Source organism: Chelon labrosus, assembly GCF_963514085.1.
Source record: "Chelon labrosus genome assembly, chromosome: 10".
Classification (NCBI taxonomy): domain Eukaryota; kingdom Metazoa; phylum Chordata; class Actinopteri; order Mugiliformes; family Mugilidae; genus Chelon; species Chelon labrosus.
In genome coordinates this window covers 12,863,709-12,891,462 of record NC_140360.1, presented here as the reverse complement: position 1 = coordinate 12,891,462, position 27,754 = coordinate 12,863,709, and the positions used below count along the sequence as shown (strand labels likewise).

Sequence of the window (27,754 nt, the reverse complement as noted above, 5' to 3'; positions counted from 1 at the left end):
TTATTGTTTGAAACTGTCTGTACATGTAAGTAAATACTTTTTTTTTAACTTTGTGTTACGAGCTCTGCCAAGGCAGTGTCATAACCGCGGAAAAACAGATTTACTAAAAGCCACTTCCTCTTTCCAAAGTGATTGAATCAGTGTATGAGTGCCCTGCAGTACCTCCACAGATGAGGCAGATGGCACTGAGGAGGCCGGTTTCTGTGTCATCCATCTCCAGGGGTAGAAGCTGGCCCGCGAAGGCAAACACCAGGTCCGTGAGCGGCCCGAAGCCTGCATTGTGCATCTGGGTCCGGTTCAGAGTCAGGCCGTCTGAGAAGGTCATAGTGTCCTGTTCTGGAGTGTAGCGTGTGCAGATTCTCAGCATCTACAGGAAAAAGACGGTGTAAAGCATTAGAAAGATTGAGCAAAATATAATGTAACGCAGCAAAATATCTGCACTGGTTAAACAGAGGGATATCAGCTCAGGTATCATGCAATTTGTGCAAAAACAATAGGGCAAACTGTCCTGCACTACCACGTTTAACCACCAGATGTCAGTATACCCTAATGTCACCATAAGCCTTTTTGGACAGAGGGGTAAGACAAAAACAGTGGATCCTCACCAGTATGTCCAGGCAGGCTGACTTGAGTAGAGTGATTTGGTCAGCAATGGTGAGGGTGGTGAAACCGGGCAGCCGCTTGGCAAATTCCACAATCTTGATAATACATTTGGTGGAGAGCTCACTGAACTTGTCCCACAGACCCAGATCCAGCTGGACGCGGTGGTCTGAGCTGGAGTTCTGAAACGCACACAAAGACACACACTCAGCTCATCACGTTTGCATCGAGAGCGAGCGTGTCCGAGCCTCAAAACGCATTTACATTTTACATCAATCAAAAGGATAAAAAAAAAAAAAAAAAAAAAAAAAAATCCATTTACATGTTGCATCAATCATTCAGAGGCCACACAGATGGCTTAATGGGGAACTGAATTAGTTAAGCCACCGCTATGTTGGGAAAGCTACGGTGAATTTACGTCTTTGCATGCAATCTGGGAGCCCTCTGTGACGGCATAGCTCGGAGAATGTTGCCACACATGGCACATGCCGAACAGCGGTTGTACGACGCGAGTCTGTGTGTGCAACTTACGGTGGTGTATTTTCCAAGTTGGCAAAGAGATGGGAAGGTTTCTTGGTGAGCTTTGCTGACTTTATTGACCAACTCCTCTAGCTCCCCACTTAGCTCATAGCTCTCGGGAAGCACCACCTCCTCCTTCACATCCTTCTTTTTCTTGTTTCTGTCGTTACGCACCGCTATAGTGGGGGAAAAAAAAAAATAAAAAATAAGACAGCCGTTAGAAGAAAGCTTTGCTGCCATTTTGTACTAGTGGTAACCAGATCTCAGTAGCAACATAGGCCGCTCTTAACAGCATTAACATATTTCCTTTAGCAAGGCACGGACACCGGCTATCTCCTCCTTATCACCCGCTCACTTCCTTGTCGATCTCTCTATCCACTTGACCGGTGCACATGAGCCAGTCCACTCTCTCCCTCGCTGCCTCCTCTCCCTCCTCCTCCCATACTTTCCTTCCTCTCAGGATATCCAGTAATAGCAGAGGCACAATGTGATCCCGGTCTTAACACACATCCCACACAAACATTACACCCACATGCATGTCCCACGGGCTCTGTGAAGGGCAAGGAACTGCCACTTACACACACAGCCGTCCGCACACAAGGTCGAATTAAGGAGGGCACCGAACTTGGGCCTTTCATTCCGCAAACAGCATGAATCCTGCCACCATTATCTGTGTCAAAACTACAAATTTTGTTTTCTCCTCGGCTGTCTTTATGAATGAAAGCAGTGTCTGTGCTGGCTAGAGGGGAGAGGTTTTGTGGTGGAACAGGAAGTCAGATTCATTTTGCAAAGTGATTAGTCATATGATTGGTACAGTGCCCAGCCTCGCCCTGATCACCACCCCTGGTAGGCTCATCATCTGCTTCTGCCTCTCTGCTGCATAGTTTCCCAGAGTCTATGAGTGTACATTAATAGATGAATAAGAGGACCTAGAATCTTCAGCCTTATCTCAGAGCACACATGACATCGGGTGTGGAAGTGAGTGAATATCCTTTTTTTAGAAGTGGGTCTCTCTATCTCTTGGTTCTTCGATCCTCACCTTCCTTTGACATGCCCACCTCAAGGCACTTCTGCAGCCTGCAGTACTGGCAGCGGTTGCGTGTGACCTTGTTAATCTGACAGTTCTTGTCTCGGTGGCAGGTGTACACCATGTTCTTCTGGATACTGCGACGGAAGAAACCCTGAAGCATCAGGAAGCAAGAGACAAAAGGGGAGAGGGCAGGAAAGAGAGAGTGTAATATGGTTATCAAATAAAGGATGTGACATTTAACTGTTTCAATTTCATACCGCCGCCCTTTGCTAATCTCTCTCTTCTGAGTTGAATCAAAAATAGAAAATCTAATTTTCTATTTCAGTTGTTCACTTTCTTTTCCTTTCTTCTCATTGACTCAGTTTTCACAGTAACCGATATTACTTGGCCGCGCAGCAGATCTCGTGCAAGGCTTCTTAACTTGACAGAAAGGTAACGAATTCTTCTTGCGACCCAGCGTTTTAATGGATGTATGTAATAAACCCAGACAAAGCAGAGCTTAAATAGCTCTGGCAGGTTCTTCTCACCTTGCAGCCCTCACAGGAGCTGACCCCGTAGTGGTACCCTGAGGACTTGTCCTGGCACACAAAGCAGGGCTTGTAGACACGAGGTGGGGGTGGCGGAGATGGAGAACTGGGTACCATCTCCTCTGAGCTGGTGCTCTGAGTCTCCACCGCTGTGGACAAAGAAAAAAGAAAAGAAAAAAAGCACATGAGTACATCGTTTGTCACTAATCGCTGTCCTACAGCTATTGTTCAGTCAACAAATGCCACATGTGCACTTGTCAATACATGTAACAGATGGGAAGGGTTGGGTGCGTTTAACTGGATTCTGACATGATGTGACAGCTGACAGCAGTTCTTTTCCATTTGATCTGCGAGGCCAACAAGTGATACTGCGTCTTCAGTTGGTAAATATGCCTGGAGGTGGACGGAGATACATTGTCACATTTTAGCTAGCGTTGGCATACAGGAAACAGTCTTGATTTCCTGGCACCAATGTTCTTCTGGGGGATATTTTTTTTGTTTGTTTGCGTGAAACAAGAGTAGAGTGACTGCCTGACAGCAGACACAAAACTATTTTTACAACGGCAAGCAAGAGTGCCACTGACTGACAGGTTGTGTGATAACGATAGGTAGCAGAGTGAGCTTCTGAAACCAAGAGTCAAAGCTCGCTCTTCCTCATTCCACACACTGACAACAGCTCACGCGGACCTCTTGCACTCACAGAGTAGGCACATGACAAACACCCAGGCATGCGGTGCTGGTGTAAAGCTCTACTTCTACTGTTCAAACTGGATCGAAGCAGCGACGTCAGTGCATCCCCAAGCCATGCTACGGTACATTAAACTTCATTATATACCAAAGTGGACCCCATATAGGCTCTCTTGGATGTGTGCAGTGTGTGGATTCCACAGTGCCCCCGAGAAACATAAGCTGCTGCACACATACGGGACCAGACCCTCGCCACACGTGCTAGCCTGCACAAACTCACCGACACATATGTGCCCCGCAGCCACACACACTCACACAAACACTTTCACCCTTGGTCACCCTCTAACTTTCAACCCCCAACTCTGCATCCCAACACCCCCTGACATACAAACCCTATTTTTCTCTTGTTTCCTGGCCCTAAATTCCTCAGTGCAGCCCTGCCAGGTTTTAACAGAGGCCTAGGCTCGTAAGGCGGCCTATAAAGGCGGTCCCATGGCTGGACAGGAGGCCCCAGCCCGGCTGGCCTGCACTTTATTGGGACTCGGTCACCTTGGGCAGCTATTCACACCACCAGCTGTAGCTCCCAGCCCGTAAAAAAAAGCCAATCATAAAATAAAAAACAGGGAGGCTCTAAAATTCTAACTTTTACTGCCCCCTCCTCCTCCCTGCACCTTCAATGGGAAGCACAGAGGGCTTGCCTAAACTTAACCTAGAATCCCCCTCCTCCTCTCTCTCACACCAAAGGTTGAGGCAAAACCCACCAGCTTGGCTTTTTACTAGAGAGGGGAGACTTCAAAAAGAAGAAAAAAGGGGGCGTAAAAAGAGGAATTTGATAAAAAACAGAGAAAGGGGCAAAGGGGGGGAAAGGGAGAGGAGAGGACACAGTTGCTCCTGAGGGCAAGTCTTGTTCAAGACCAAGTTGACCACTTCTGCTGCAGCTGCTGTGACTGTCCTGCTACTACCTCATTAATGATAGTAACAGAAATATGTCAGACATTCTTCATTTGTTGCCTGCTTCTCAAACATCTGTTTTTCATATGCATTTTTATATTTGACTCTTCAGAATCTGCATTCAAATTCCTCCTTTGAAAGTCTTGCTTTGCTGGAGGCAAAGATGTTTTCCATTAGTTTTTAGAGCAATCCCAAAGCCAAATGTGCAAATCAATCTAAAACCTGAAGTTTACGCCCACTGAATGTTTCTACAGCAGTTCTCATATCTCCTTGGCCAGAATGTAACAAAGCAGCAGGGTCAGTGGGAGAGCAGAAACCCTCTGAACGTGCCATGAACCACTGTGTTTATGCAATAATAACAGCAGCAAATGAGGCTCCAGACCCGGCGCTGACAACCCTTTAGAAAAGGACAAACCATATGTGGCGTCAAGTAACGAACACTGACGGACACCGTCTAAATGGATAAAGAAAGTAAGCCAAAGAGAGAAAGTCCTTTCTGGAGAAATCTCTTATAGCAGCGATAGAGAAAAAAATACTTCAGGCTCTGTCAACACATTGAACCTGGTTCCTGCCACAGAACATGACTCCTGAACCCGCCTCCCAGACTTTGCCTCATTCAGCCCACTCCATCCAAATCCTCTGCACCACTTACCCCAGGGCGCCACAGAGAGAGAGCCCATTCAGGCAGCCACCCTGAGCCCCCTTTTCCCAGTCTCTTCAACTCAGCTCATCACTGTTTAGAAAACAAAGCCCAGTGAAATGAGAGGCCCTCCTTATCAGCGCTTCGGGGCCTGGGGCACCATTTGCATGACAATCCGCTGGCCGAGGACTGTGAGCTGATGACGGACAGATGAGATGAGAGAAGTGGGATAGGTGGGTGGCTGCTGTTGTTGGGGGAGGAGAAGAGGATAAGAGGCAAGAAGAAGGGATAGTTATCAGTAGCCACAGTCCGCTTCCTGCAAAGTATCAGTTTTCCCCTAATCCCTTGTCGCAATTCTCTCCGTGCACAAGCGGCCCAGCTGCACTGACCAGACCTAATCCTCTGGTCAAACACGCACACAGATACAGGACTATACAAAGACTAGAAACTACACACGTAATCTGCCGCACCAGTGTTACATTAAAACACTTCAGCCCGAGTGAGATGTGCAGTACATCATTTTCCGCGACCTCATTAGACGTATATTGTAACTGCACGCGACAGAAATAGCTGTTGAGCTGAAGGTGACTTCAACTAGGTCAATTACATTAAATTCTGGGTCAAGTCAACTGGGCCAATCAAAGTCCCTTTAGAATCAACAGAGACAATATTAGAGAATAAGGAGAGATAACATAGAAAAACAAGGGAGTAAAACTGAAGCTCCCTGGTGTTCACTCAGATATAAAAGGGAGTGTTTTAAATGTATGTGAGCAAAGGCATGACTATGCAGCTCCTGTTTTGTGTTGCAACACACTCCTTTTAACTGAGCAGCATATGACATTCTGGCAGTGTAACAAGTATTCTTTCACAATAGGCCGGCAGATTTTGTCTACGTGACTTGTTGGCGTGATTGAATCTTCAGTCGGACACTGTTCCAGAAATCCAGTCTTGGCATGTGAGAGCGAATGCATAGGCCGTTTCTGTCGGAGAACAGAGCGCACACGGCGCAGGCGCAGCGCACGGGCACGGCAAGCAGCGTGGAGATATTTGTAGGTGTTCATTTTTGTGTTTACGCTATTTGGGTGTGCAACTTAGACCAGCAGCGCTGCTCTGTCCCTGCAGACCGTATTTCACTTGCAAATGCACGACTGTTGGTAACAGTGCGCCAGTGAGCAAGTTTAAAATAACCCCCTGTGTGTAAGTGTGTGTGTGTGTGTGTGTGTATACTCATTGTACTCGTGTTTTTTTTTTTTTTTTTTTTTTTTTCTGTTTGTGTTAAACTGCGTGCACGGGCATGTGGGGGCTTTGTCTCCATCTTTACCTTCATTAAAAAGCCTGCAAAGCTTGCGTGTTCCTGCTGAATACACTGAGCAGCTAAAGAGTGTGAGACTGAGGCAGGGTGGGCGAGAGGCACACAGTGGGGCTCACTGTGAAATGAGGGGTGGGCACCGGGCAGACAGCAGTGGCAGAAGGACAGCAGATTGAGAGAGGATGGTGAACAGTGGGCTGGGAAAATTGCTGGCACACTAGGTGGGGCCTTTGAGGGTGCCCTTGGCCCTCTACACCATGACAGAGGCTACAACACCACGGGGTACTGACTGAGTGACCATCAGCACACCAAAAAGGTTTCCATGAAGAAGTGGGCTTCATGAAAGAGGAAAAGAAAGTACCACACCCTTGTCAGTGGTGCCAGCACATTTTACTCTCTTTCTCTCTGTTTCTCTGCCCACGTCTTCCTGCCATCACTCTGAGGCTTCTGCTACAAGGTCTCACGCAGCAGGCTCATTTCCTTCCTCTTTTCAGTACCAGTCTTTCCGGAGGATCTCCGTCATGGCTTTTGCAGCCACTTCTCTATGTCCCTTGTTGCTACTCCTTCTTGCATGTGCTCTCATTTCCCACAGGTCAAATAATACCGCAGCTCTGTTCAAGCTCTATTGCACACAGTTGAGTAACCTGCAAGCTTTCAAGTGGGAGGTCTATCGAGGCTCTATTGTGTGAGTTTCACAAGCAGTCAACAATGGTACCTGGCTACAAGTGAGAAAGAAATAAAGATAGCAATAGAGAAGTTAAAAACTGGGAGGAAGATGGGAGGAATTCCTGAGTGTGTTGACAAGGAGAGCGGGGGTGCTTTCATTAAAGGTGATGAGCAGTGGCAACACCTTTCAACAGCTGTCAGAAAGCTCATTACCTGGGCTCCTGCAGACAGACGCTCGCAAGCCTGTAAAGGGGCCCCACTGAGCTGCCTTTTTAAGACGAGGGCTATGAGAGTACAGGGACCAGGAGATGGCTCAGGTCTGAGCAGCGAAAACACATCACGTTGGCCAGACGTTAAGGCACACACACACACTCCTCCAGGAATTTACACCCTTCTGTCAGAACCAGCAGAAAGCCACGAAACACAGAGAGACCCGGACACATGTGTCAACGTTCATGATGGTCTGACGCCAGGCGCAAACTGTGTGTCGAGTAGAAAACATTCGGGCATTTGCTCATAGCTGTTGTGAGTGCGAATGACAAAACACTGGGCTTTTTGGAGAATGACACAATGGCAGCATAACACGCAAACTTCGCCTAACACACACACGCGATCTCATGAGCTTATAGCCCCCCCGTCTCCAAAAAAAAAAAAAAAGGGTACAAGCAAATCAGAGGAGAGCAAGAAAGGCAGCAGGTGGGATAAGCATGTATCCTCGGGGCACATTTTAAAAAGTGGAATTACCCTTGCAGTCTGGTGCTGCTCTCAAAACACCCTTTCTTCTTTACAGCACCTCATAAAGGGCCTTTTGATATTTTCTTGATGGAGTCGGCCAAGCCAACATTTGGCAGCAGGCACCCCCCTTTTCCTGCACCACACAACCCTGTCAAGAAACACACAAGTTGGCTTCAAACAGACAAACTTGTCCACAAGGCTGCCTGTCCCCCGTGAACCCAGCAAATAAAGTTTCCTTGAAATGCCCTTGAACAAAACCTGAGGAAGGAGGTGTTAAAAAAGAGAGGAAAAATTGAAGGAAATATAATTTCAACACAAGGATTTGAGTCGGTGGCCCTTTATGACTAGTGCAGGAAAAAGCAGACAGTCAAGTGCAGATCTGTGGAAAAAACGTGCCCCCTCAACCCCGCGGTGAGCTCCAGCTGACTCTTCATCTGCCCACCAGAAGACAGAGAGGAGCACAGCTCACCTCCAGTGACTGGAGAGTGAACCCAAACCTGGCAATCCTGCAGAGGCCTGGGCCGTTGATCATGTCAAGAAGACAGTACAACTCACAGGCAGGCGAGGAAGCAGACAGAGAGTGGAGGCAGACAGATAGACAGACAGTCGAGGTGAGGAGAGAAGAGGAGAGAGACCAGTCATCGAGGGAAACCCTGAGTCTTTGATCCCTGGGTTGTTTCTCGTCCTCCCAGACTTCCTCTCACCATCTGTAGCCCTGGCTCTCACCTGTCTGTCTCTGGCAAGGCCACTAGCGCTCGTTCAATTGCTATTGCTTCCTCCCCACAACAATAGAAACCTACAAAAGTAGAAGTAGCCCAGCCATGGCTGCGGCCTCGCTCTGTCAGAGGAAGTGAGGGGAAAGGAGGATAATGTAAACAACAACAGTAGTATTCACTCCAGCACACTGGGGAAGCACCGCAGACCAAAGTGTGCAGACGCTACGCTCCTATTGGAAGGAACAAGCACACCCACACGTAGTAATGCACACTCCATTCCCGCTCAACATGTAAATGTCCATGCCAACGCGTTTGCCCACAGTACACAGCATTTCCTTTCGCTGTATTTCTAGGCTGTACTTTCGCTACAGCAAAACATATTTTCTGTTTCTGCATCATCTAGTCATTGGGGAGGACTTTAAAGGCAACATTCAAAGAAGCAGAAACAAAGATTGAGACTGAGGATATAATAGACCGAGCAACACCCGCAGAGCTTCCTGAGTGATATTTAATCCACATGTATGAGATTTGTGAAAAAAACTGGCAGTCCCCTTAAACAGACACAAAAACTCTTGAGTCAAATCAAGCACTCTGAGAAACTCCTGCTCTGAGTTGTTCAGCGGCGCACTGATGCGTATCAGAGTTTTTCACTTTTGCTTGGCAACCAACTGCCAACAGTTGGTTGCCCAACTCCGCGTCTGGGTGGAGGCTGTGTGGCGCTCTGACGACTCACTCAGCTTGGAGCCACACAAGTGATTCACTTCCTTTTGTGACGCCTCCAGAGACAGACTTTGAATTAACATGTGAGGCAATAATGTCATATTTTGACATTCCGAGTGTTTCAGCGATTCCCTTTACAGCAGCGCACCCTGAACTCAACGAGCATTCTTGAACAAGGCGTAAATCATCCCGAGAAGCGCCTTGTGCTTTTTCTGGATTGCTCTTTGTCTAACTGGCTGTCTTGTCTGGTTGGTTTTCTCTATGCGATTTCTGGCAAATGTGAGGTGTTCATGCAGTGAAGCAGGAGCTAATAAATCAGGATGGCCACAGCCAGCTCTCATTCAAAGCACAGGTGGAAGGCATGGAGAGATTATTCGTTAGTTCGCAGCTACTGAAAAGCACATCTTTTTTTGCACGCATGCTCGCGAGTGTGTGTGCGTGTGTCATTTGTGTACGTGAAAATGCACTTCTCGTGTCAGATTCACAGGGAAACATCTACGACTAAAGCCCACTAAAACAGAGTGTGCTAACATCACTTGTGTCAGATTGGTGTTGTTTTTTCCGTAGCAGCTCGGTTTTACATTATGAAAGAACATATTTTGATGGCTACATCTCTTGTGGGCTGAGTTTACACTAAACAGGGATCTTACATGTGTAAAAAGAGCCAGCACAAGTAAGGGAATGCAGTGAGATGAAAGGAAAGATTATTACCGGACTGTAAATCCCAAAAAAAAAATAAAATAAAAAAATACATCCAAAATATGACTAATAGAGAAACTTAAATCAGTAAGTCAGTTTTCACAGCTGGACAGTAGACTATTTGTAAAGCTTTTTAAGGAAAACTGAGCGGCCTCGGCTATAAAATCTTACTCCAGGCTGGAAAGAAATCTGATTACTGACCAGCTGTATGTAAAGTTCTCAAGATGCGCTCACCTGCTTCCTGCCTTAACCTGATTTCTCCCAATAACCTGGTTTGGAGTGCACAAATAATAAGCATAAATGCACACACGCATGCACGCACGTATGGACATCTGTGAAGTTTACCACCGACATTCATCTTCGCCCCCTTAAAAAAAAAAAAACTTCCAAACTGTCAGCGAGGTACACAATTACAGGCATGTCAGCTCACACACACCTGTTCCCCCTCACACATTCAAAATATACACCCAACGCTGAAATGGGCATGTAGTGTAGACGTGCAAACAAATGAACTAATGCAAGTATATACAAATGAACTCGTGCACCATTTCCAGAAAGATGGTCATGGCAGTTGAACATATTGGCAGAATTTGACTAATGTCCGAGGGAAAACAGCGCCAATGGGCCTCCCTCCCCTCCTTTTTTCCCACCTTCCCCTCCCTCTCGGCCAGCTCCCCTTCCATCACTCTCCACCCCTGAGCCCAGATAATAGCTGTACTACACCATCCGCTCGCCACTCCCTGCCAAACGCTGTCGGCTGCGTAAACACGACCCATTCACACACACACACACAGACACACACACACACAGAGGGAGGACAGTCGGGCTCGTCTGGGTTTCTAGTGCCGGACTTGGCCGTCCGAGGTCTCCGCTTCTCATAACACTGAACCCCTAGCAACACTCAAGCCAAGCCGTCAGTCAATAACACAGTGGTAACTAAACCGCTCTCTGCACATTCTGCTCACACACGGCGCCGAGCTGCCACACGCATGCTCTTACATACGCTATAAACAAACATACATGTGGCAGGGTGTATCACATGCTCACCACTGAAACAAACTACCTCAGGTGCATGCATTACTACACACACATACACACACACACACAGTTTGCCAATTGCCCACGCCTTTGTACAAGGGAAAATGTGCCTGGCAGGCAAAGAGCAGTTCTCAGTAAACAGCTACAATAGCAGCAGCCAGACATGGGTGTTAGGGTGGGCAGCCACAATACCTCCGTTAGCGGCAAACTATTGTGAAAGAGCTTACAAAAGTCCACATTTTATACTAGAGCTCACACACAGAGGCAAACTGCGAGCCCAGTTGCCTCATAACAGACAATTCTATCTACTGCAGCTCAACAGGATTCCTTGTGGTGTTTCAGAGTAAGCGCTGTTGGGAAATATTCCTAGGGATAATTATTTAAAAAAAAAAAATGGCTATCAGAGGTGGCAGATTCAGCCTGCACACGGTGGTCGATGGGTTTTATTTACAGTGGTGTGAGTGACGTTGCTGAGCGGCTATAAACTGCTATTAGAGCTGAGCTGGATTCCAACACAGACTCGAGGAATCCAGCCTGGCACATTGTCTGTCTCTGGGTTTGACACAGCAGTCTGGGTGCCCAGCGCCAGTCAAACAGACACGCAAACACCACATACATTGACATATAGGAGTTCACACGCACACTCCACACACGCAGGCGCAGGCTGACACTCTCTAGTTCACGAGCATGAGCAGAATCACACGCGAAAAAGTGGGCTGGTGGAAAAGAAAATACCTGAAGCAACTGCTTGGGCTGAATCTGGTTATTTATAGGCGGCACTGCCTATTAATGGACGCAGCCATTACTGCGGGGCTGAAACAGATCTGTGAACAAGGTGGTGTGATACTGCAACACAAGTAGTTCTGAAACTGAAAATGGCCTCCTGCTATAAAAAATGTTTTCCATGTTGTAATGTAATATGATGAGAGAGATATACATAAATATTGCAAGGCTAGAATGAACTTATCTTGGTAATAATTATGCTGAATCTAGGTTTACATTCATTTGATTGTTACTGCACTATGAATAAAACAAAAGGCAGCCTGTTTAAACATTTAATAAATAGGTTTTATTACACTACAGTGTAGCGGCATATGCATATAATGGCATTTCTAAGTGTTCATTAGTGAAACAAAGGCTCTCCACACTCTAAAATTATGTGATGTTTTTTTTTTTTATTACGGAATTACAAAACAAAAACAGCTCAGTCTTGGTTTCTGTGTTCTGCACGTTACCCTTCATATGGATTTTCTCCTTCAGACAACTCGTTTAGTTGTTCTGGTGTAATTGTTTTCAGAGAAGTGCGAAGGTTATTCCCTCGGCCGTATCGATTACAACTTCGTGACCTAAGCCCAGCTTGAGTGTTTCAGCTCCAGCACATTGTTCTGATATTATCTTGAGAGGATCGGCAAAAGTTACGCATATGTATCTTTATATATGACAGCAGAGAAGATTCCCCGTTAGAACTACTCAGTCTCCTTCATTCTCCATCTATGTTCTTCCCTCTCTTGCCCTCACGCATGCTCACCGCCCTAACCAAGATACCACCATCTACTCCCAGCCCTGCCCCCCCAGGCATTCTAATCTTTTAATTGAATCTTTTGTAATTATAATGAAATAACTGCGGACTTCTATCAGGGAGAAAATGATCGGGCCAGAATGTGCCAGCGGTCACAGGAAGCTCTTATTTCTCCGCCACTGCTGCCGAGATCTATACCCCCATTTCAATTAGCTGCTCAATTCACATTTGAACAGCACATTAAGGGAAAACAAAGAGGCGGGTGTGCCTACGCATGTGTGTGTGTGCGACTGCACGCTTAAAGACAAATTACTCAAGCAATCTGTTACTGCCAATGCCGGGGCCCTCGTGTGTATCGCTTTCTAGCATCAGAATTAATATCCGAAGTGTGTTCGAAAACATCAAGGAACGGGTGTATTTTGGCGAGAAAAACACACTTTCCCTTCTTCTGACCCTGGAGAGCTGCTAAACGTAATTGCCTCATTCTTCTAAGCAAATGAACATTGACATAGAGGGGATTGGTCTGCATGGGCTCTCTCAAATGGCTTCCCTGGCAGTTGACTAATTCAGTTCTCATTGACGTATGACTAAATCAGTGTCCATTATCCTTATGTGTGGGGCAGCTCAGATGTAGTACCAGCTCCGTGGCATAAGGCACTTAAGAGCATTACACAAGCCAAGCTGGTTGAAAGGGTCTCCTTTTCAGTGAGCTGACAAGGACCGCCACACATGCAGCAGATCTGACATTGGCCAGGCCGTAGCCTCTGACTAACCTCTGACATTGAGGTCTCCCACTAGTGAACAAAAAAACAGGAAAACTGACCACACACTTTTAAGTCCTCAGATTGTCCCTGGCTAATGGCCAGCAGCAGTGACACTTATCACTGCGGGAGATTTACTGCCAAGACAATAGGACATACTCATCTGGTGGAAGATTTAGTGGGACAAACATTTTTTACTGCATTTTCCACAGTGCATCAAAGAAATGCTGACAATTTTAAGATTTAAACGCACCTCAGATTGTTTTTATGATGGAAAAAAAAAGCACAGTAATTTATTGTTCGGCATGAAGACGGGGCCAGGTGACTCTCTTTACAGACGCAGTGGTTATTTTGGTGAAAGATTGTGTGAGTGTGACATTAGGAGCCAGACAGGTCCCTCTGTTGTGCAGCTGGGCTGGCTTAATGAGATATCAGACTCAAACATCAATTCATCAGCTTCATTGATGAGGACAATGAGGGGCAACTGCTTCAGTAAAGAGAGGCATTATGGCTCCTTGTGCAGGGATAGGGCGGCCTTGTTTACAAAGGTTATTGAGCACAGAGGGCTTGAAACAGTACACCACAGCAGACTCCACTTTGCTCTGCTCTGCTAGACTCGGCTCTCTTACCCTCGGGGCAGTTTCTCCTGACTTTTTATACCTTTGATTGTGTGGAACAAAGAGCCAGAAGAAAAATGTACCTCAGGAATCCGGAGGCTTAATTTTAAAATGTGTGCATGTGTGTGAACGGGTTAAGAGGAGAGGCCATAGAGGCCTGATTGATTAAATAAACCAATCTCATCTTGTTATCATCAGGGCTCCCCTAGCTAAGCAGAGCAGGCTGGGCTGGTTGGAGTCCCCTCTGGCCTCAGCCTCCACTGACAGGGCATCTGTCTTCATTAAAGCTCAGCCAGTGTGCATGACGGCCACTGAAATGCTGGTGTCTTCACGATTAATGAAGACAGATGACTCCCCCCCGAGAGGCAGGAAAAAAGGAACAAAAAGCAGGAGGACGAACAAACAGAAAAACACACACAAGAATGTCACAAGCACCTTCAAACAGCTCCCCAAAAAAACACAGTAAAGATGTTCATCAGATCGCTTCAGTTCCTCGCATTTTCATGATTGTTTTTCCGATGTCATATCTGGCTTTGCTCCCTCCACACTTCTCCCACCATAACACGCTCACACCCCCGCCCCCCCACCCACCCACTCCTTTTCCACTCTCACACACTCCCCTCACAGTCAGCAGCACCCCCCTGGAAATGTATGGAAATGGACCCCAGTTGTTGTTGGAGTGAGGGCCTTGTCTGAAGTCAGAGGCTCACGAAGGGAGGAAAAGAAAAAAAAAAAAGAGTGAAACAGAGAAGAGAAAGCTGACCAGAATATCCCTTTGTGTGCTTTCTTATTTATTCATCCATTTATCCACTAAATAATTCATCTAATTATTAATTCATGGCTCGAGAAGAATATCATTATCCACGTAGTAGTATCCAGAAGCATAAACAAACCTCTGACCTATGGAGGCTGTAGATGGCTACACAAAACTTTTAACAGTTGTCTACATTTGCCATTAACCTTTCATGAGAAATGGATTGGAAACCAAAGCTGTAGTGGCAAAGTCACACCGTGACTGGAAGGTAGACTAAGCAGAGTGTCAATGTTTCTCTTCCTGTCACTCACCACACTTTTTCCTCTTTCTAGTACCGTGCACCTGGCAAGGTCAAAGCTCAGGTGGCTCACATTGTCACTGAAACTCGACTCCATGAGCTCAAACTCGCAAGTCAAACACCGAAACGTGGACAGGCACACTCACAATATCATAACAGAGAGTTTCTCTCAGATGGCTGAGCGGCTCAAACTAGTTGAAGGGGGTGAGGAAAGGAGAGAAGAGGAGAGGAGAGGAGTGGAGACTGTCTGTCCCAGTCTCTTCCTGTGCAGCTCTGTAGCCCCTGACAGCAGCCCCCTTGGCCGAGCCCTGAGGGGTAAACAAGCCAGCAATGGGAGAGAGAGAGAGAGAAAGAGAAAGAGGGAGTGACAGTGCGTGTGAGTGTGTGAGAGACAGCGAAAGAGAGACATGGTTGTGTCATACAAGAAAACCAAACAGGATGCCACTTACACTGAACACTGGCACTGCCCGTCCAAGCGAAGGGGTCCAACCCTGCAAAGAAGGGGCTTGCCTTCCGCAGCATGCATGCACCGCGGCTGGTGACATCATAGAGCTGACGGGGGCCCATTCCCAGAGCCTCCATACAGTCGAACATGGCACCCCCCCACCCTCTGCAAAAATCACTACGAGCCCTCAGTCCTGCCTGTGTCCTGCCCTGATTCTGCTGCTCACGTCACTCGCTGAAGCGCTGACAACAACAAGCAGCAGCAACAGCTATCTGGATTTGCAACCTTCCCTTCCCTCCCGTCACTTATCTCTCGCTGTCACTCTCTCTCTGCTGTCCTTTCCTGCCGATGCCGGAGTTTCCCTCTTTCCCTCTCAGCTGGAATGCAGATCTGGTTCCTGCCTGGCTGAGCTGAGCTGAGCGTGACTCTCTACTCTCCCCCTGCCCTTTGGTGAGCTGCTCCCTGTCTGCTGTAACAGACCTAAATAACAGCCTCTCACAGCTCTCGCTGAGCCCCAGACACGGCGGAGCGAACCAACTGCCTCTGCATGACGCTCTGAGAGGGGGTGGAGAGAAAGAGAGAGAATGCCAGAGAGGGAGGGATAGAGAGAGGAACCCAGGGAGGGGAGGGGAGGGGAGGGGAGGGGAGGGGAGGGGAGGGAAGGGAATGGGGGGGGGGGGGTGTCCAACAGAGCCTAGTGGACAAAACTTTATTCCCATTCCCGTGCTTTTTTGTCTGCCCTGTTTTTCTTTCATGTTTCAGCCCCGAACAACGCAAACAAACACAGCTCCCCCCTCTCCCATCGTCTTCCATTGAGACATGGTCTCTGTCTCTGTCTGTCTTTACATTGCACCTCCCCCAGTTCCCTGCAGTAAATATGAGCCCCCTTCCCCTCCCTTCCCGAGCCCCCCGTCTCTAATCATAACCATATTAAAGTCCAGCCACTGGCCGGGTGTGTATGTGTGTGTCAGAAAGAGAGCCAGAGACAGAGAGAGAGAGAGAGAGAGAAAGAACATTGTGCTGTGGTTGAACCCAGAAACCAGATGCCAGGGTAAATCCCTCCCTCCTTCCTCTCTGTCTGTTCGAGGGAACAGAGGATGGGCAGTTCTTTCTGTCTCTCCCTCTGGAAGTGCTTTAACAGTGATGAATGAGGGCTGCCTTGCTCAATCCCCGCAGTGCATTTACACAGACAAATACCCCCCAATATACAAACACACCATGTGCTGGACACACTTCTCACAGGTTCACTTGACCTTGTTTGTGATTTATATGTGAGTAAACTTTGCAAGTAGAGAGAGAGAGAGAAGTAGAGAGAGAGCTGCAAGGATGCAGATGCAATGGGGTTGCACAAGTGATTAGTTTTACGTGGTAAAACAACCTCAATGTTGTTTTTTTTGTAGATTGTCTCATTGGCATTCACACCAATCAACTTCTACCATCCACATCTATCCTCCTTTAACAGTGTCTGCTCGGCGTATTGATAAAAAACAATTCAATTTAAAAAAACAGAAGTGGCCTCACTGTGACAGTAAATCAAAGGAAATCAATAGGCGGTCTGCGGTCAATAAAAAAGCCTGTCACTGGTCCTAACTGTTGCTCAGCAGACGGATTGACTCTGGCCGGGCTAAAGCAAACAGCCAGATACAATGGGAGATATATGATAATAGAATGGCTTCAGTCTGCGAGCTCCGCACATTCATCTCCCCCCCTGTCAAACCAGTACAAGTGGTACAGCCCGGCAGGCAAAAAAGACACCATTTCCTGTCAATCTGTGCTGCTGGCTATGCTCTCCATAAACACACAGTGCCCTCCTCCCGCTCTCCTCCTCCTCCTCCTCTGTCTAACACTTCACTCTTTTTCCTGTCTCATGAAAGAAACCGTGCTTTCACGTTTCTGGCTGTTCTGAAAGATTTTCATTGCAGTGTTTATTGATCTGAAAGCCATCCCTCCAGCCGAAAAAACCCTCTTGTTTATTTTCTTGAGCTGGCACATACGCATACACTCGCACATGTGGTTCGAAAGCCACACTTGCGCGCGCGCTCACACACTCTCTCTCAACCACACAAGCACTTGTATCAAACGGTAAACAACATCAGTAGTCTTTATGTGTTTCATCATACAGCTGTCAGGTCATAAAGAGGAAGCTTTATGACGGCAAGAATAGACCACTGAGGCTAGATAACAAACTGTTATCTACCAGAGATGCCACAGTTTGCTGTAAAAAAAAAAAAACGACCCTCGTTAATTTTTCTACCTCATCAATTTATTTTTTTTTTTCAAAGATGTCCATGCCTGAATACATTTCAGATTATATCATCACTGCCCGGAGTCACATTTTTATGATCTACCAGCATTCTTCTCACACTCGTCTTTCGTCTCCTTCCTGTCTTTTTTTTCTCTCTCTCTCTCACTGCTAGTTTCATACGGCATCCTGGAAACTAGAAACTGGCTAATCCCCTGGTGCTCAAATGTTCAATGTAACAGCAGCGTTGTTTGCCAGGGCTGCTCTCCGGACCGTCGAGCTGCAGCACAATCAATTTATAATATCGTTTGCTCACACTTGAAGCGCTTTTGTTTCTGGAGATTTATGGGCCCTATCCGATTCCCGTGGTCTTGACGTTTCTTTTTACCGTGTTTGAGAGCATTACTCAGGACGCTAACCCCAGGTTCTCCTCTTATTGGCAAACGGCACCGCGAGCTGCGAGTCTTCCAGGCCTTCAGAAGGTTTGCAGAGCGAGTTTAGACATCTAATCTACACATACTCCATACTGCTGCTGACCCAGGCTGGTCCCTGCCTCCCCCTACCTCCCGTCACCCCTCCCCTTCCTTCCCCAGCCAGAGAGGTTGAACTCTAGAAGAAACCCCCACTGGGCCACTAACTTTCCCCCAAAACTTATCCTGCCCTCCCTCCTTCCCTGGCTCAAAAGTCTCTCCATCGCTCTCCTTAATTCTTTTTTCCCCCCTCTGTTTCTGCAAATACTCTCTCCATTTCATCAAGTTCCCTATGGCCATTTTTCCCCGACTGCGTGATTTGTTTTAGTTGACAAAGTCCTCTGCATTCGTTCCTGGTTTTGGAAATGTTTCATTTTCAGTGGCTGCCAACTTGCTGGACATCGTGTGTCGACTTGTGCTTTCAATCACGTTCAACGCCAGTGATTAGAAAAGATTTTAACACACACGTTGACAGCAAAATGTTTGAATATCTGAAAAGACTTTATACTCGTGACATTTCCCGTGTGTACCCACAGAGTGGACGGGGACAGTCAGCTGGACAGAATGAGCTTATAGCACCACGTAGGCTGGATCCCAGGGTTTACCACTGACATTCTGATGCAGATTACGGTAAGACGTATACAACACATTGTTGCCACTTCCTCTGTGTACAGTCATTCAACTCCAGCTAAAACCGTCAACAGCGCAGCAGTGTGTGAGGTAATAAAGACAAGCCGCTGCGCTAAATGCAGCGGGGTGATTTTGAAAGGAATGCAGAGCTTTTCCATTTCTGATGTGAGCATGTGTGCAGTGTGTGGACATGCTGAAACAGATTGCTGGTGATGATAGAGACACTAAACACCCGTCCAGGATGCCCTCCCACTACAGCCAGATTCAGAAACACACACACACACACATACACAAACACACATCCCATACAGGTTGATTTTTGAGCTCAGCAGCAGAGCGAACCAATTGGATCCATGCAGCCTCAATTATCTTCAGCCCGTTTCATCAATAATTAACAAATACATCTATGAAACCGTGTGCTACGTTCGTCAACACTAACAAAGCGCAATCCTAGCATTCTTCGACATTACATTCGTCAACTGCTCCGCAGGTTTTACACATGTTCTTCTCTGAAAAGACATGTAATCTTATCCACTCATCTACTGCTCTTGCACAGTATATCTCTGAAGATACCAGATGTGTCACTGAGGGGAAAGTGAGGCACGACGTAGAGAGCTCCTGTCTCACGGGCGGCCATGTTCACCTCCGTTCGCATGCTAGTCCAACCAAAGACCTAGCACAGTTTCTTTTCTGAGCACTATCAGCCCTGGCCATCTTTCAGCTTATCCTTTTTTTCGCTCTAAGTTTCTCCCTGTATCTGCACTGTCATGACATTTTGCTACCCGTGTTCTGCGGGGAGATAGAAAGACAGATCTTTCAGTTGTCCGGCCAAAAATACGAACCCCCGTTTTGTTCTCATAGGTCCGCCCTGGGACTGTGTGCCCTCCCACGCCTTCGGAGGACCCAACCCTCCATTCTCGCCATTGCACACTTCTCGTCTTGCACGTGCCCACGAAGGCCCATCCGAAAGCAGACCCCTCCCATTTTTAATAGTAGCCTCTTTATCTTCATCTGTCATCATGTCAGAGCTGCAGTACACTCTGTGGTTTCTCTCTTACCAGCAACCTCTGCTGACTTCTCACACACGCATGCATGTAGACGCACTCGAGCACGCATATTCGGTTGATGCAAAGTTGCAGCAAGTTTCCAGCACTTAGGGCAAATTGGCTCAAACTTGCTGAGAGGGATGAGACGAAATCCAAGGTGAAAGCTGAGGAGGGGAAAAAAAGGAGGAGAAAGAGAACAGCGCGAGGGAACACAAGAGTGCATAAGCCAACGGGGTTTAGGTGGATATCATCACAGGAGGAGATATTCCACTCACAAAAACTCCTTCACTGGGTGCTTAAACTGTCTGGAAAAATAAAGCAGGCCCTTCTGTCCATTTTCATCCCCATCTATTGAATCGTGGCCAGCACTGGGTGAAAAGTAAAAAGGGCAATGTGAGGGAAATTGATTTCCAAAAAGGAGTGGAGTTCCTCTGAGAGCTGTCATCTTGAGGCTAGTGGTCGCCTAGGGAGATGAAAGCAGGGATGTCAGATGATGCAGAGCTGTTTATTAAAGCCGAGGAGGCTCCAGTCTCACTGATAGATCAAGGACGCGGCCAAACAGCGCTACACATGCTGTCATCACACACGAGCACGCACAATTGGTCCAGTCCTAGCATTGCTAATTTGCTATGTAGATCATGGTCACAGGAGAAGTGATGCCAGCGAGCAGATGGCTCTATAACCGTGCTTTTTTTTTTTTTCTGATTAAGTGTTACCACTCACAGAAAAAGTAAACACTGCTGCTTTGATTTACTGTAATAAGCGGGTGCTCCAAAATTTGACGTAATTCTATCGTTCATGATTTTAAATTTGTTGCTGAATTGAGATTACATCTGGCTGTTGAGCATAGTTTAGAGTATCCATCAACTAGGTCTCTTTTAAAAACACTGTCAGAAACGATCAGGGACTGAATTCTTGTACGGTTTTCATTAAGGTTCTGACCGCAATACAATGTTAATCTTGTTCTGGAGGAAACACAATAAAGTAAAGTTATTATGTAAATCCTGAAATCAGTTCCATCTTATTTTAAAATAAAGAAATAATAAGTAGGAAGGTATCATCATCATACCGAATTACAGATGACTTCACTGCACTGAAACGTCCTACTTCAGTCTTTGAGAAGGTTATCATGCTATTATCATTTTTGTTATGAATAATCCAAAGAGTTTTTAAATTGTAGACAGCATGTGATCAGATGTATTTAGACCAATCAGGCTTAACATTATCACCACCTGCCTGATACTGTGTAGGTCTCCCTTGTGCCTCTAAAACACTCATCAGAGAATGGACACGGGCCTTCTGAGGGTTTCCTGTGGTGTCTGGCAGCAGGATGTTGTTAGTGGGGGCCTTTGGGTCCTATGGGGAAGGGAGGAGCCTCTGTGGATCAGACTTGTTCCAGTGCATCCCACAGATACTTGATCAGTTTGGGATCTAGTGAATTTGGAGGCCAGGTCAACACCTTGTGCTGTTTTTCATGTTTTTTTAGTTGTTCCTAACAGTTTTTGTGTGTGTGTCAGGCTGCATCCTGCTGGGGATGGCTGCTGCCATCAAGGAGTGTCATTGCTATGGGGTGGGGGTGACTGGCCTGGTCTAGGTGGGTGGTACATGTCTAAGTTTCTCGACAGGACATTGTACTGTCACAAGATGGTCAATGTTAATTACTTCTCATGTTAGTGGTCATAATGTTGTGGCTGATGCAGTGTACGTGTACACACACACACAAAATTTCCTTCAAAAGCGTTATCTATAAGGTTTTCACCCCAATCAGAACCCATCACTCTTCCCCCTCCAATAAATCCAAGCTACATCAGGAAATGCCACCAACAGTGACAGAGGTCTGAGATGGATCGACTTTGCTCTCAAGTGCAAAAAGAGAAGTAAACACTCAGGTGTCTTTAGAAGTCGCAAAGGTGAGGACGGTAGGGCATCGCAGTGTGTAAAGAGCACCAAAGAAGAACAAAAAATAAAAGAGTGGGAGTTTTTTTTCCCGTATGTGAAGGGAAGCTTCACATAAGTGAGGGGCAGCAGCTCCTCATTTTCATATCCACACACAGATCTCTTTCTGTTACGCCTCCCTCTCTTAACTTCTCTCAAATATACAGTATACCCACATAAGCACACACACATGTGCATCCGGACAGATCCAGACCTTCACCATCAATAGCGTACCTACTGAACCCACCTCCATCAAGGCTGGGCTGAAACCCAGCACTTCAACCTAATGAAAATAAATAAAGCTCAATATGCTGTTTGTGCTCCGCTTCTCCTCCCTCGGCGGAGAACGCTTCGCTCTGCTCGTCGACATCCTTCCCTGCTGTCCCTCTCCTCCATTTAAAGGTTCGCTTTTGCATTCCCTCTCATACCACATTTCCCACCAAAATGGCTCCTTTACGCAACTCCCCGAGCTCCCTGAGCCAACATGACCTCCTTATGCATGTGTGTGTTTAAGAATGCAATGACTGTTTTTAATTATGTCACTCTGCATTAGGATATTTTTTTTCCCTGCTGGAACATTTTGGTCCTTTTCACAGCCTGCCTGACTAAACGCAATAAACTTTGTGCGTTGTATGTTTGTGCAAACACGCGTGTCTGTGTGCACACACAGAGCCACTATGCTAATGCTGGTGAGCGTGTGTATGAATTTGTGTGTATAAATCCATGGCCGACACACACTACCCAGCTGTTCACCTTGTCTCCAGCAGAGGCACAACTGAGCGGACTCGGACAGCTTTTCCGCAGGTTTCAACACGCCATTCATTCCAGTCTATTAATACGAGGCTTTTGATTTCACCCCACTGTGATACAGCTCAAACATCCACAGCTGAGCCTCTCATGACTTTTCTGTACACATCACTCAGCATAACCCTACAAATTGTGGTATGAATGGAAAGTCCGAGACCAGCAGAGGACTTTAAAATTTGGGCCAGGCCATGTGGGCTGACGGAAATGACCTACTAGCTTTTCAAAACATCCCTGTGGCTGGTTTTGGGGCCAGGGCTCTGGCCCTGATTGGTGAAAGCTTAGAGAGGTGTTTCAGGGCTCAGTGACGATGTTATCACATAGTAAGTGGCCTTAATGGGCTTCCAACTGTTTGTTTGAAGGGCTCCCATAATGACAGGGATCAACTGATAACAGCCTCTGCTACACGCTGCACAGGGAGCTATCAGACACTCTCACGGATGAATAAGCGCCTTTATGCATTTATTCAGATATGAGTAGCAAGGATGGGAATCTGCAGCACACCCACATTGTCACACGACTGTAAGGTTGAAGTGAAGCACTAAGGTTTTCTGGGTCCACTTCCTCTGTGTAAGCATCAAGAATGAAGAAAAGCCTACTATTCCTGCATGTGCAAACACAGTCGGCCCAAGCCATGCCGCCTGTCTCTTCCCACCTCTCTGCAAAACAGGTATTTGCAAAGACACTCTGGTGCCAAAACAGAGCGCCGCCATGGGAGGTGCTCCGACAGGTCGGCACAGCGCGCACACCCAACAAAGGAAGGTGTCACCCAGGATACCTTTCTAACAACAATTACACAGTGAGCTCTGAGGCCGCGCAAGAATGCAGAATTACAGACTGCTCTCACACACGGAAATATCCACAGCGCTACTCCCTTTATGTGGAAGGCCTTTTTTCAGTATGGCCTACAGACAGGCCTGACAACAATGAGCTGGACTGTTAAGCCAACTCCTGGAGACGAAGTAGAAGGCGAAGAAAAACAGGGCCTGGGGAATGTCCAAACCAAGGCCTTTTGTCTTTTTAAGAGAGCGGGGAATGAGACTGCTGTCAGCAAAATGACTTGTAACATTCCTTGCCATGGGATACACCAATAGGATGTTTTAAAAGCCGATAAAAGCAACAGAGTTTTCCACTGAGGGGCCCACATTTCAAATGACACTAAGATGAGAAAACGGTTTCGAATTTGGCAATTAGCCTATTAATTAATGAGTCCACTGAGAGAAGACTAATCATTTTTTAATTTAACATTTGGTTAGCTGATTTATCATCATTCAGTAGAAGAAAATTATAAACGCTTAATATCCTATTTGCGAAAAAGTTGACAGGTTATGAATGAATAGTTGTAACAGTGAACATTTATTTGTTAAGTTTATACAGCGGGACAACAACAAAAAAAAAATATATATATATATATAATATATATTAAAAAGTCAACCTTGAAGCTGAGTGGAGGCTAATTGTCGCTATGATCCCGACTTAATCTTTGACCCCAACCTTGTTTAAGCTCTGACGGAGAGCTTAATCCAAATAACTGCGGTCCTTAACCCTTGTGAGCGATACTACTGCCAGTGCGGATGTGTCAGTACAAGCAGTCATGTGTGAAGCCCTGGTGCATGTGGTTGCCTGTGTCTGTTTCGTGCTTTGATACTTGTTTTTGTTTTAACTCATGCCAGCGTAAAAACCAAAAAGAAAAAAAAAAACAAAAAAAACCCAATGGGATTTCATTCTGTGTCAGGGGTATGTTTCTAGTTTTTAGATGAAAGAAGTGCTCTGTGTGTGTGTGTGTGTGTGTGTGTGTGTGTGTGTGTGTGTGAGTGAGAGAGAGAGAGAGAGAGAGCGAGAGAGAGAAGGAAGAGTGTCTCTGGTGGTGTGTTTGCTTGTGTGTATATGTGTGTTTTTCTTGCAGGGTGTGTTCTTGGATTCCACCACACCAAGACATTACCCCCAGGTGCTCTCTCTCTCTCTCTCTCCCTCTCTCTCTCTCTGGTTCTGTGAAAATACCTTGAGGATTAGGTGGGCAGCGGCATTGAGATGGAAGGGGGAGGGGGGGCGGTGGAGTAGTGATTGACGGCTGAAAGGCTGGAGAGGTGCTCAGGCATGCTGCGGTGGGGTAGAGAAGGGGACTGCGCACACATGCAGGGGGCTTTCAGGCTCTGCACTCAGCTGTTGCCACCCACACCCATTATTACCCCTCCACCACCACCTGCCACCCCTCTAATGCTGCACCCAGATCAGATTTCAAATTCTTACCTTTACCTCAAGCCTTAAGCTAAACAAAAGTGTTGATTCTTCTCTCGCTCTCTCTCCCTTCCTGTCTTCCTTTAAGTCACACTGACATCCTCATCAGTAAATTACACTGCAGGCGATTTATACATGGATCCTCCTCTGACCTAGAATCCTGTTGCTGATTAGGGGTTTCGAGACAAGCAGGTGTTCTGAACAATGGGCAATGTATGGCGGTCCGGTGTGTCTAATCTAGCTAGTTTTTGCTTGACAGAAAAACACTCTAGATTGCCAACAATCTCCTCTTTGTGCTCAGTGCTCCACACATGATCCCATTTTTTTTTTTTTTTGCGCTTCAGAATGCAACAGTGTCCCCTGTGGTGGAGTCTAAAACTGCACGCCTGACATAAGAGGAGCACGCTGTTGTCATCTGAATGCCGCTCCGCCACTCTTACTGCACACAGGTGCGTGGTGCGCTCCAACTGAATGAAGTGTTTGAATTGCAATGGTGCACCCTTTTTCAAATATTTGTAGCTGCTCGGTACTCGTCACCTCGCGTGGAAGAATGTTGTTTTGTCTGTAATTGCAGACTTGTGGGTTGTCTGCCTCACAAAAGCTCAGTGAGAGGTCCACAACACACGCGCGCACACACACCAGTGAAGTCAGTGCCACAGTTTGTGGTCTCAACCACATCGTCTACAAGCATCAAGCATATAAGGAAACCACAGGAGCAGAGCAATCACTGTATTGTTGAAAGTAGGCTATTTCCTCATGGTTTTTATTGGGGGATTTTTTTTTTTTTTTTTTTTTTTACCACTCGTCCTATATCACAAACAGGCCCGAAAGTTTTCCATTTCCACAAAATTACACATAATGAAGTGTAATTTAAAAAGCCGTATTTTCCTCTTTCCAATACACGTCTAAGTTGTTTAATGTGACTTGTCTAAAAGGGAGGTAATGGTGATACATGAGAGGGAAGTGAAACGCACGCATTGATGAAAATGACTTACAGAGGGCGGCCATCTCTTTGGGCAGGTCGGCTCCAAATCTCCCAAACAGGCTGCTGTTGGCAAGCAGGTCGAAGGGGGAGTGGCTTCTCATGGAGTTGAAGGGGAAGGGGTAGACAGCAGGTGGGAAGCCGGTCATGTGACCCACCTGCTGTTCCCTGTTGGTAGCCATGGCGACGGAGCACCCAGGGGTCCGCAGCAGGCCGCCGGGCGATGGTGACCCTCGCGACACCTGGAAACCCTCCACAAAGTTGAAATCCGTGTCCGTTCGAAGAGTCTTGCGATGTGGGGAACACACGGGCGGCAGAGGGGCCTCTGGTTTACTGGAGGAAAGTTGGACTCCACTTTCGAAGAGTTATCCAATCACTTTTCTGAGGAAGAGAGGACAAAGAAAATCACTTCTAACTAATAAATTCATCACATAAAACACAAGGATGAGTGGTTCTGTTTGGCATTGATGTGATACAATCTGCGGTTGACGTCGTGTTCCTCTCTGGATTCCACAGACACGATTCACCTCACATCAACTCTGAGACACAGAATAGTTTATCCTCAGTTTTAATGTAAGAAGGATGTGTAAACTTCATTCCAACAGGTATGAGAGAATGGGAAGGAAAGAGGAAGTAAGCATGGGACGGCGAGAAGCATAACAGATAAAGACATAAGAGAAAAAGAATGAGTGAGCTGTGAGAGGAAAAGCCAGAAAAACTGGGACTGGGCGAGGGGAAAAGAAAATAAGAAAGAAGTTTGGAAAAAGTTATAACAGGGAAGAGCGGGAGGGAGGGAGGAGAAAAAAAAAGAGAGAGGGAGAAAGAGAGAGAGAGCTCTTGTTCGTGCAGTTTTGAAGAGCTTCCAGACTTCTACAGTGATTCCAGGCTATGCCATATGATTTAAATCACCAGAACTCTACTATAAAGAGCTCCTCTGTTCCTGCTGCCAGCCTAGCACAGCAGCCTGCCTCTTTGCCTCTTTCCCCCAGGACCAGAGGCCCAGACACGGGGTCCAGAGCATGAAGAAGGGGGGGGGGGGGGGGGGGAGGAGGGGGTGGTGGGGGTCGATGGGTAGGGAAAATGAGATCCACTGATTGCTAACTGCTGCTGTCACTTCCAACTATCTTCTCTTGAGGTCAGGCTCCCATCCCACAGAGTCATTTTGGCTTTAACCTCCTGCAGCCAGCCCGTCACTTTGACTCCACGCAGTAGGCACAGGCAAGTCAGACTCAAGTGTGGACAAGGCTGCAGTTATGCCCCACTGTTGACTCTTAATACAAGAAGGAAAAAAAATTGGGGGAAAAAAAAAAGATAAGTCCTCCCATTTTCTTTTTTTTTTTTCATGTTTTCTTTTTGCCTTTTTCTTCCCTAGTGTGATTTCATGAGTGGGTGGTGTGATCAGCTTGTTTTTTAAATGTGGCTTTGAAAAAGAGCAGAGCCAAGGAATTTGGAACTGCTGTGGCTTGTGAATCTGGGAGAAAAGACAGGGAAAAAATCTCGGTAATGAATTCGGTATAAACAAAGAAATGAGGAGTTGGGGGGGGGCGGGGGTTGGATGGGGGGGGGGGGGGGGGGGGGGCAAGATCTAAGGCTGAACCGGTGAACTGCTGAACTGAGCGAAAATGCACGGAGGAACAGTGACAGGGTCTGGGCACTTGGGGGCACTAAGTGGTGGCGCCATGCCCAGGAAAAAGAGGGAGCGCTTTCCAAGACGCACACATATGCGCCACACACTCTGAAACACATACACATGCAATCAAGCTCTCAAAAACTCCACACGTCACATGTGTGAGAGAACCCTCTAACACACGCAAGCACACACACACACACGCATACACACACCTCTCACCCCATGCCTTTTTTCCAGGGCTCTGGCTCCCTCCCTGCCTCTCTTTCTGGCTCTTTCTCTTTCAACAGAGCCAGTTAATTACACCCTACTGCTGCAGGCAGCTTCAAACCACCACTAATTTAGAGTTCCATTACAGTAAACTGTTCCACATGTGCATCCAGGGCCCAGGCAGGCTCGGGTGGCCACGTTTCAGGAAGGAGCAGCCGCCGATAGGCACCCACCCCCATCCTGCCAACACAGCCATACTGCCATCTTTCTTCTTCTTCTCCGCGCTCCCCTCTCCATTTCTCGCTTTCTATCACCTCATCAAAACTTCCTACGATTTAT

At 46.9% G+C, this 27,754-nt stretch overlaps 1 protein-coding gene across 5 annotated transcripts in view; it reads right to left on the bottom strand.

The window, feature by feature from the left end:
- The window catches only part of rarga (retinoic acid receptor gamma a), a 41,945-nt gene that overhangs the window by 3,252 nt on the left and 10,939 nt on the right, over positions 1 to 27,754 (bottom strand). For 4 of the 5 annotated variants that reach the window (XR_014699296.1, XM_084554087.1, XM_084554086.1 and 1 more), the window contains exons 2-7: positions 25,592 to 25,959; positions 2,677 to 2,825; positions 2,159 to 2,300; positions 1,132 to 1,295; positions 606 to 782; positions 163 to 367 (exon numbers count right to left, since the gene is read on the bottom strand). Coding sequence is in view for 4 of the 5 variants with exons in the window: in XM_084554087.1 (XP_084410213.1) it covers positions 163 to 367; positions 606 to 782; positions 1,132 to 1,295; positions 2,159 to 2,300; positions 2,677 to 2,825; positions 25,592 to 25,760 (1,006 nt within the window). In the remaining variant the exon portion in view is untranslated. Of the gene's footprint in view, positions 1 to 162; positions 368 to 605; positions 783 to 1,131; positions 1,296 to 2,158; positions 2,301 to 2,676; positions 2,826 to 15,235; positions 15,675 to 25,591; positions 25,960 to 27,754 lie in introns of those variants that run through there. The other variant, XM_084554089.1, reaches the window with a different exon arrangement.